General features: G+C 39.5%; 1 protein-coding gene across 1 annotated transcript in view; it reads left to right on the top strand.

The window, feature by feature from the left end:
* The window catches only part of FMR1NB (FMR1 neighbor), a 33,311-nt gene extending 26,867 nt beyond the window's left edge, over positions 1-6,444 (top strand). Inside the window, exons 5-6 of the mRNA XM_029240246.1 lie at positions 2,801-2,949; positions 6,291-6,444. Of these exons, the coding sequence (XP_029096079.1) occupies positions 2,801-2,949; positions 6,291-6,307 (166 nt within the window). The 3' untranslated portion in view covers positions 6,308-6,444. The remainder of the gene's footprint in view (positions 1-2,800; positions 2,950-6,290) is intronic.
* Positions 6,445-10,857: the final 4,413 nt, after the last annotated feature.

Below are 10,857 nucleotides of genomic sequence, written 5' to 3' on the forward strand. Positions count from 1 at the left end.
TTGCTGCCTTGCCACTCTGAGCTTTTCACACGGTGTACCTACCCACTGATAGAAATGCTGTCATATATCTCCCTATCTCCACTCTTCTTTATCTGGCTCACTCCACCCAGAATGCAGGCCTCGTATTAGATGTCACCTCCTCTAGGAAGCTTACCCCAAACCTGCTGCCCAGATCGGGTCAGGCTTCTTCCTGTTTGTCTTCTACCAACCTCTGCTTACCTCTACTTGGATTATCTCAATGTGATATAATTATCAGTCTATATATCTGCCTTCCCTTCTAAGTTTTAAGCTCCTTTGAGGGCAGGTCCCATGTCTTACTCATCTTTATGTCTCGCTATTTAGAATAGCATTAATTTCATAAATGAGCAGATGTGTCAGTGAGTGAATGAGTATTGGATAAGTTGATCTGTATATTTCAAGTGTGAGTATGCTGGTGACAATATATGACATTTTATATGAAAAGAAGAAAATCACCTCTAGGACACTGAACAAATAATCTCACCCCTACTTTCCCCCTTGAGCATTCTTATTAGATATTGGGTAGAAAATGTAACTTTGGATCTCAGTAATGTTAGAAGGTTGAACCTAATACCAAGTCCTCTGCAACCTAAACCAGTGCAGTGAGTTTTAAAATAATAAGGCTGTGTTGCATTTTTCTTTGTTAATTAAGGGGAAATGTACACCATTAAATTTAAAATAAAATCTGTGGCTAAAGAAAACATAGTCATTTTAATTATGTGAAGTAAGATATATTGAAGTCACAGCATTGGAAAAAAAGTATAAGTCCCTAATTTCTTATCTAAAATTCTGAAATTCAAGAAGTTCTGCAAACCTAAAACTTTTTTCCTAACTCATTTGGCAGCAAAACCTGATCTGACCTGACCTGAGACACTTTCTAGTCATTATTTAATGGTTAGAGTGAATATTCATATATTTTGTTGTAGAAATATTACTGTTTGATCATGAGATGCGGCCATAGACCCCATGAGCGTGTCATGTAATATGCAGTATATCATGTCATATTACCTTTCTAAAATCCAAGATATTCTGCATTCTGAAACACATGTAGCCCCAGGGGACTGAGAACTATGTAGTTGTTTCAGGTTTTTTGTTTTTTGTTTTTTTTGAGACTGCAGTTAACAGCACTGCAATGTAAATAGACCATAGGTAAATCATATAAATATATTTTTGGCCTTCACCCACTGTTTCATTTATGCCTGGAGACTTTTTATGATTAATTGAGAAAAAGGTGTTTATTTGCTCCATATCTGCCTTAGCTAGTGGAGCTCAGTGACAACTCAGTAATGTAGTTTTAGGGGAGAAAAGTGAGTATTACCTTCAGAGTCATGTCAAAATCAGGATTTTCTGTCTTTGGGCCCCACATGCACAGAACCCGCTGCTCTGTATAGCTAAGTAGCACTGTCGGGGCCAGGTATCCTCTTCTGTACACTATCTAGCATTGAGCTGAGGATAGGAATATGTATCTGTCATTACCTCTTCATAATCTTATATGCAAACCTCTTCATAATCTTATATGCAAATATTTCTCTCTTTCTTTCTCTTTTGTGTTTCCATCCTTACCTCTGCTTTGGGCATTCCTGTTTCTTTTCCTTGGATTGTTTTTAGGTATTTAGAAAGTGAAAGCTCTGTAAACATAAATATCAACTAACATTTCCTGAGTCCTCACTGGGTTACCAGGCTCTGTGGGATATATGAAGTTACAAGGTAAAGCTCTAGCCTGAAGTTATTTCCAAGCTCTGGGGATAAAGATAAGACAACAGTAGACAAAATAGACTACAATAGCGTAGTGGGTAAGAGATTGTGTTTTAGATTTAAGCAGGTCTGCATTTGAATCCTGCCTCCAGTACTGAGTAGTCTGGTGACCTTGGGCAAATTACCTTCCTTCTCAGTGCCTCAATTTCCTGTATGAAAAATGGAAATGATAGAAATAGTGCCTGCCTCATCAACTAAATAAGATCATGCACATGAAGTACTTATACACAGGCCTTGGAATGCAGGAATTCTATCATACCTGCCGTTATTAGTCATTATTTGCTAATGCTGCAGTGTTGTCTAATAGAAAACGTCTGTACTTGAGTCAGACAGACATAAGTTCAAATACTAGTAACACCTCTATTTACTAGCTATGTATGACCTTGGATAAGTTATCTTACCTCTTTAAGCCCCCAGTTTAATCATTTGCACCTTATAGGGCTGTCGTGAGGATTAAATAAGATAAAATATGTAAAGCACCTGGCCAAGTTCTTGGCCTGTGAGAGGCTCTCAAGCACCCACCTCCATCCACTGTCCACACAAATGCAAAGAAGAACAGGATTGAATACCCAATGATAGCAATAGTGAGTGTGAGTGTGAAATTGTAAAATTGTAGATGATCATGTAATGTGAACTATTACTATTTAGTTTTGAAGTTCATGAGAGAGAGGGATCCCTATAGGCTAAGAGTGAAAGAGAAGGCTATCTAGACAAATAATATATAAGCTGGATCTTGAAGGGTGGGTAACATTGATGTCAGCAGAGGGAAGTAGGATGGCACTCCTGTTGCAGAGGATCCAATGATCAAAATAATGCTATATAGAATAATAATTATGGTTACAATGATAAATATGAGTGAGCCAAGTGTAATACTTTCTATCAGAGTTATTAAATCTGGAATTAAACAGTTAGGTGGGAATGTGTAAAGAGTTATGTGAGCAAATAGCCTTTTCCTTATAACCCACCATTGTTATTGTTCTGTCACTGTTGAGAAGTAAGGTTTCACTTTGAACTTTTAATATTGCAGCACATGGGCCAATCCTTTACGAAGGAAAGTCAAGAGAATTTTAAAGGGTTTCAAGAACCGAAGAAGCAAACTAAAGAGGGTTGCTGAAACGTTAGGGAAAGCAACAGATGAGGAAAGGTTAGGTGATAAAAAGGAGCAGGAGACCAAAGGTAATGACAATAGGATATAAAGTTGAAGTATTTAATATTTGATTCTTGTTATCAACATCTTGGTTCAGTTGATGCCTATTTTTTTTATCCCACAAATGTTTGGACCACAGGAGTATCAGCTTCTGAAACAAATATTATCACTAGGGATATCTGGATGGGAGGAAGGTGGACAAGAAATGTGCTAGGTTGTTTGGGTGCCATATTATTTGGTATACATAGTTCAGCCCTTCAGGGAAACAAAGAAATGGAATCTGCCTGCCCTGACTCTGAAGCTCCATGATAGACACCCTTGCTAAATAATAATGACCATGGTCCTCCACGTGTGTTGACCACATGGCATATCCGGGGGAAGGAGCATAGCCTCAGGAGTCTGACAAATCTGAGATCAAATCTTGGATCCTAGGTATAGTTTCAGCTACCTGCTCCCCAAACGTACACAATCCAGTATTAGAAGAGGTTCAGAGAGGGGATCCCAGGATCACACACGAGGGGACTACCTGGGCCTCATTTCACTTGCACAGACTTACAGATCCCCTAGCCTTGGCCTGGGTCTCCTCCTCCCAAAGTAATTACCAAGGGCCCAGTAAGAATAAAATGGTTTGTGAGAAAAGAAGTATACTTCAAGGAATAGGGTACTAGATTGGGAGTCAGGAGACTCAGGCCATTAAGTAGTGGCATTTCCATGGGCAAGTAACTTAGCCTTGATACCATCAGCTGAGGGTGTGTGTGTGTGTATGTGTGTGTGTGTAGCTTAAGCATATGTGAAAATGCTTTGAAAATTGCAGTGCATTACTCAAGGTGTTCATTTCTAGCCTCAGTTATGGAGAAGGAGAGGAGTGGAATAACAGACCATTAAACTGAGCGTCAGGAGACTCTGGTTTTAGTCCCAGTTCTCCTGTTATTTACGGTGGGAGTTTGGGCAAGTCCCTTAACTTTCCTGGGCTCAGTTCACGAAGCTGCAAAATGGAGATTTGGACTAGATGAATAGGAAAAGTGACTTATCTCAGAGGAAACAAAAGAAAATTCTTATACAAGGTATTATCTATGTGTATGTAATTGATGTATTATTTATATAAGGTAATACATAAATATATATAATAATAATACATGTATATTATTACACATACCTATATATTACTTTGTATAACTTTAATGCAGTACACACATGCACATATATTGGGGGTTGGCCAAAAAGTGCCTTCAGTTTTTAAGTAAAAGACACATTTTTCATTTTCACCAAGAACTTTACTGAACAACATATTCACCCTTTTGTTCCACTACCTTCTGCCATTTTTCCGGCAACTTCGTATTTCTATCTTCCCAAAACTTTTTATCTTTTTGAGCAAAGAAAAGTTATTTTTATTTTAAGGAAAAAAAGATTCCACTAAGAAATAATAAACCAGTAAGTTTACGGAAAAGTTAACAGTAGCACCCTGTCCCTACCCTGGTGACAACTTCAGGTCTGTTACACAGCTTAAAACATCCTGAACATGCTTCTTTTTTAACCTAAAACCTCTGAGTGATCCTCAGAAAAGGTCTCAGAATAGCTGCTTTTCTTGGTTTTTTTGGTAGGTATATCTGTGTGGACTTGTAAACTTATGCAGCTTTATCTATAATATGAGAGCATGAATCTGTGGACTACTTCCTAAAATTAGGACTCTTTCTTTCCGCCTTTTAAAACACATTCCAGCACTCCTAAAGAGCCGGGAGTATTAGCTCAGTGTACCCCTCTACGAGTATCTCCCCCACCAGTGTATTTTCAAGACTCCTCTTTTCTTGGGCAGTTGTACCCCTCAACCCGCCCCACCCAAGTATAACCTGACACTCAAAATTCTGCTACTCGGCTACTCTCATTCTGACAGTTGGAGTGTCACTGTAGCACTCTATTAGCTCCTGAAGCTCATAGGTAACTAGGTACCTTTTACAGTCCTCCATAGAATTGAAATTTTTTCCATTAAGAGAATTTTGTAAAGACCGAAATGAATGGAAATCCAAAGGTGCCATGTCTGGTGAATATGGTGGTTGAATCAAACTTCCCAGCCAGGCTGTAACAGTTTTTGCCTCGTCATCAAAGAAACATGCGGTCTTGGCGTTATCCTGATGGAAGATTATGCGTTTTCTGTTGACTAATTCCAGACGCTTTTTGTCGAGTGCTGCTTTCAGTTGGTCTAACTGGGAGCAGTACTTGTTGGAATTAATCGTTTGGTTTTCCGGAAGGAGCTCATAATAGAGGACTCCCTTCCAATCCCACCATATACACATCACCTTCTTTGGATGAAAAGCGGCCTTCGGTGTGGTTGGTGGTTGTTCATTTCACTTGCCCCACGACCTCTTCCGTTCTACATTATTGTACAGTATCCACATTTCATCACCTGTCACAATTTGTTTTAAAAACTGGAACGTTTTGTTATGTTTAAGTAGAGAATCGCATGTGGAAATACAGTCAAGAAGGTTTTTTTCGCTTAACTTATGTGGAACCCAAACATCAAAGCGATTCACATAACCAAGCCGGTACAAATGATTTTCAACACTTGATTTGGATATGTTGAGTATGTCGGCTATCTCCCACGTGGTATAATGTTGATTGTTCTCAATTAATGTCTCGATTTGATCGCTATCAACTTCAACTGGTCTGCCCGACCGTGGAGCATCGTCCAGCGAGAAATCTCCAGCACGAAACTTCGCAGACCACTTTTGACACGTTCCATCAGTCACAGTACCTTCTCCATACACTGCACAAATCTTTTTTTTTTTTTTGCGTTTCAGTTGCTTTTTTACCTTTCTTGAAATAATAAAGCATAATATGCAGAAAATGTTGCTTTTTTCTTCCATCTTCAATATTAAAATGGCTACACAAAAATTCACCAGTTTTGATAAGTTTTTTTAAAACGCATGCTGATATAACAGCTGTCACAATACAATCTAACAAAATGGTTTCGAATGAAGTTAAAGACAACTAAGCGCTACTAGAGCCATCTTATGGAAAAAAACGAATGAAACTTTTGGCCAACCCAATATATGCACACACGTGTGTATGCACACATATGACATTATAACTAGACTAACAAAACTTGATTTCTGTGGGTCATTCTCTGAGGCATGGAAGTTAACTTTGTTATTCAGAAATTGTCATTGTAATGGTATTTGCTATAGCGTATTTTGTCTGTATGCCTCATGGTAATAAGATGATACGTTGGCAAACTGAAAATAACTAAGTTAATCATAGCATTCAATATATAGAATTTGAGAACTTTGTCGCAGTCAGTTCCTTCTATAACAAAGTGTGATGTGTGTATAGTAGTTTTCAAGTTGTTTAACTCTACTTTACTTTTCTCCTGTAGCGTTATTTTCCCGTTGAGAAGGACATGTCTTTCAGAGCAGAGGAGACTGTCCCAGTCATCCAAACCTGATGGAGTGTTCTAGAAGGATAAAAATTAGTTCTTATTTTTGTTGTGTTTATTTCTAAATATAAAATAAAGATATAATTCAGTTTTTGTGCATCAAACCAGAATCCGAATTCTTATTTAAAATAGCTTCTACAGAATTTTAAAAAACATATGAAAAGCACTGCTTGCATTTCAGGTCCTAGATAGTGATGTGATTTTTGCAACTTGGGTTATGTTATCAACATATATATACTTCTGTTGGCGTTAAATAAAGCAGGGATTTCATGTTGTTATTCACCTTCAAGCAAAGTGGTAGAAAAAACCCAGTGATCATATTTCACTGTATATGGCACTCTTTGTTTTGAGGAAAAGAGGTAAAAATATTTTGTATTAGGGTTCTTTGTAGTTTATAATTTATAACATTTTTTCCACCATAAAAGTAAGACACACTCATTATAGACAATTTGGTAAAAAGGCTATGTAGAAGAAAGGAAAAAAACTCAACCATAATCCACTACCCAGAGCTGAACACTGTTATTATCTTATATTTACTTTTTGAAGAAAACAGTTGTGTTCTGTGACATACGTAAAATTGATTTTTAAAAAAATTGTATCTTTTTTTATGATTTACTTTCCTCTTTGAAATGTGTAGGGCTCAAGTTTACCTGGGCTTATTGCTCATTCATTCAGCAAACATTGATTTAGCCCCTGCTAGGCTATGTACTGGGGATATAATCATGAGCAAGATAGACTTAGCCTTTCCGTCACGGAGCTCACCATCCAGCTGGGGAAGAAGTCAGGTAAAGAAGTAATGACAGGGCTGTGATGGGAGGAGTACCGAGTTCTATGGGAGCAGATGGCAGGGACAGTAGCCCAGAGTCCAGGAAGAGACATAAAATGAAAGGTAAGGGAGATGAACAAGCGTTCGCTGTGGAGTCACTGTGTGGTGGAAGGAGTGTTTCAGGTATGAAGGCCCAAATGCATGGAGTATTTGGAGCACTGCAGATAGTTCAGGATGGCAGCAACTCTGACTCAGATGTTAAATCAGAAGAACTTATAACCCACACTGAAGGGTTGGGTTTTATCCTGTGGTTGGCGGGAACCAATGAAGGGTTTCAAGCAAAGGAATGGTATGGTTAGATCTAATCCTTAGAGGTCACTCTGACTACTGTGTGGAGAATTCGGGAGTGAGCAACACTGGGGTCAAGGGAACCAGTTATGAGACCGTTGTATTAATGTAGATGAGAAAATATGGTATCCTCGGCTAGAGTAGTGGCACTTGTGGTTAGAAGTAGATTGGAGAGCTGTTTAGCATCAATAGGACTTGGTGATCAGTGTGTGTGGGGGAAGAAATTAGGGTGCTGAAAAGAGAGTATTAATTTCAGGTTTCTAAATGATGGGTCAACTGGAAAGATGGTGCTGAGCTGGAACAGTGAGAAGGGCAGGTTTGGCAGGGGGAGATGAGTCATTTTTGGATGGGCTCTTTTAAGTGCCTATGGGCCATCCAGGTAGATATGACTAGTAGGCAGTTAGATATATGGTTCTGGAGCTCAGGAGAAAGGTCTGGTTGGATATAAAAGTTTAGAGTCATCAGTATATAGATGGTAATTGAAATCACAGTGAATGATTGATTCCAACCAGAAAGAATAAGAAAAAGAAGGGACTGGAATAGAATCCAGAGGAACACAAGCATTTAAAGGACGGTCAGAAGTAGTGTAGCTGTCAGTGGAGACTGAGAAGTAGGAGGGTAAGCAGGAGAGAGCAATATAATGAAATCCAAGAGGGGGGCATTTTTCAAGGAGGAAGGAGTGCTCAAAAGTATCAAAATTTGGATTCATTTCCACTGGATTTGGTAACATGGAAATGAATGGTGACTTTGGCAATAGTTTCAGTGAAGAAGTAGGAGCAGAAACTAGATAACTTTGAGTTGCAGAGTAACTGGGAAGTGAGAAAGTGAAAGCAGAGAGTGTAGACAACTTGTTGAAGAAATTTGACTGTGAAAGGAATCAGAAATAATGGTACAGTGATTCACTGGTAGTACAGAATGGGGAGAATAATTTTTTTCAAGATAGGAGAGTAGATGGAACATTGAGTATAAAGGCTGGGGAGGTAGGGAAGTTTCAACTTGCCCTCCTGATCTCCACCTTGCCCTGCTCTGTTTTTTCCATAGCATTTATCACCTGTGAATATGCTATATAATTTAGTCATTTGTTATGCTTATTGTTTATTATTTGCCTTCTCCTGCCAGAATATAAACTCTCTGAGGTCAGGGATTTTTATGTGTTTTGTTCAGTGATGCATCCCAAGTGCCTAGGACAGTGTCTGGCACATAGTAAGTGCGCAACAAATAAAATACCTCTTGGATGATTGGATTAGAAACAGATGTTTTTGTGGTGTTCTTCATTTTTGCTATGACGAACAGGTACTTCCAAGATGAACCGAAATCTTAGGAAAAAAAAGTCAAACCGTACAACGAATGATCACCAGAGTTCAGTAAAACAAGTGGTTGCTTTTAAGGCTATTCCCCAAGAATCTAATACTGCTTCTCTAAATTTTAAGAACTGCCTTCAGGGAAAACTAAATGAAAAAGAACAACCAAAAAAATTCTCTGGGTAGAAATAAGTAATAAGACAACTCCATAAGGAAACAAATACTTTAGAATATAAGATTGAGATTTTAGCAAAAGCTGCTGCAGTCTATGCAGAAGATAAGCATAGTCTGAAACAAACAGCACTCCGAAAGCAGTAGAGAGGAACATCTGCAACTGTCCTCTGTTTAACAAATTAGAAGCTGAGTTGCAGGGTACACTGACAGAGATTACCACTAAGCGGGTAATGGGAGGGGAAAGAATGTGGGCATAGAGTGGCAGCCGAACAATTAAAGATAAATGCTGGAGTAGAGATGAAAAGTTGAAGCAGTTGAGGGTTGTTATTATTAAACGTTAAAAGCCAAAGGGACCCTCACAAGAGTGGGAAGGAAATAAGGTTCTTAGTGCTGTCTCCAACCCCAGTGCCTAACGCACTACTAAGTCGTGTCTGACACAGATGATCAAGCCCTACAAAGAGATGGATCATAAGCATGTCACTAACATGCAAACCTTAACAGTCACAGAGTCATTTCCTTCAAGCCATTACCATATCTGTTCCAAATGAAAGGATGCTAGTTAAGTGAGAAGTACCTCTGATGCAGAGCCTGAACTGAAACTGATAAGTGTGGCTGCTTTAAAACCCGAGGTGATAGACATTCTCCCGAACTCCACGGGCACTGAGAGTTTAAACCAAAAATCACCAAACGGTCAAAGATCTTAACACCTGAATCCCTGGCCAACCAGACGTTGGCAAAGAATCTGGTTAGAGGGACTTCCCTGGCGTTCCAGTGGTTGACTCTGCACTTCCACTGCAGGGGGCACAGGTTCGATCCCTGGTCGGGGAACTAAGATCCTGCATGCTGTGCAGCACAACCAAAAAATAAAAAATAAAGAGTCTGTATAGATGTAAAGTTCAGTCACTTGGAAAATGAGGACAAGATCTCTCTTGAATGTCACCGTCACAGACAATGGAAGCTCTCCATAAAATAAGGGCTTCTCTTTAGTGTAATAAAGGCACATTTTATTCATTATGGCATTTTGTGACTATTTCTTGTCTATTTATTGTCTAAATAATGCACAACTCTCCCTTAGGAGGACTGGGAAACTCATAATACCTACTGTGGAATTGCCAGGCTGAATTTAGAGCCTTAACATATTGGCTGTAATATGTGGACCATCCAAGTTGACTGCTGCCTGCCCCAGATCTCAGAGACTTGCTAAGAAAACGTAGCTGTACATGGGTTATAATTTCAGGGTAGGAGACCAAGCAGAGGGAGGTGAAACTCAAAAGGTATCCAGGAATAGCAGGACTGGCTATAGCATGTGTGGGGCCTAGTGCAAAATGCAAATGCAGGGCTCCATGTTCAAAATTACTAAGAATTTCAAGATGGCGATGACAGAGCATTAAGCCAAGCAGAGGGCTGTTCTAGCAGTTGGGCCTTGTGTGACTGCACAGGTTGCACACCCAGGTACACCTTGGGGAATAGTTGTGACATATGGCAAACCAAGTTATCGTATATGGATCCTTCCCCCACCTTCACCCCTGTCAATGCCAAAAAAGTGATAGGGAAGTTAATGGAACTCAGTGGCAAACTTAACTAAAAACCTTTCAAAGCCCTTTGGGCAGAACCAGTATATGAAGGGAAATGTGGGAGATGCCCAGGGCCTGCAGAGGCCAGAGTGGTTAGGCTAAAGGCTTCTAGTTGCACTCTTTACATTTCCTCATTGCCCCCCAGGTCAGACCCCAATTTTTTAGGTGAATATTACTAAAATTTTAAGAACAGATACCTCCAGTCGTACACAAATTGTTTCAGAAAGTAGAATAACAGGGACTCCCCTGGTGGCACAGTTGTTAAACATCCGCCTGCCAATGCAGGGGACATGGGTTCAAGCCCTGGTCCGGGAAGATCCCACATGCTGCAGAGCAACAAAGCC

The sequence above is a fragment of the Monodon monoceros genome, unplaced genomic scaffold (genome assembly GCF_005190385.1).
Source record: "Monodon monoceros isolate NGI ecotype Baffin Bay Population unplaced genomic scaffold, NGI_Narwhal_1 Super_Scaffold_22, whole genome shotgun sequence".
In the NCBI taxonomy this organism is placed as follows: domain Eukaryota; kingdom Metazoa; phylum Chordata; class Mammalia; order Artiodactyla; family Monodontidae; genus Monodon; species Monodon monoceros.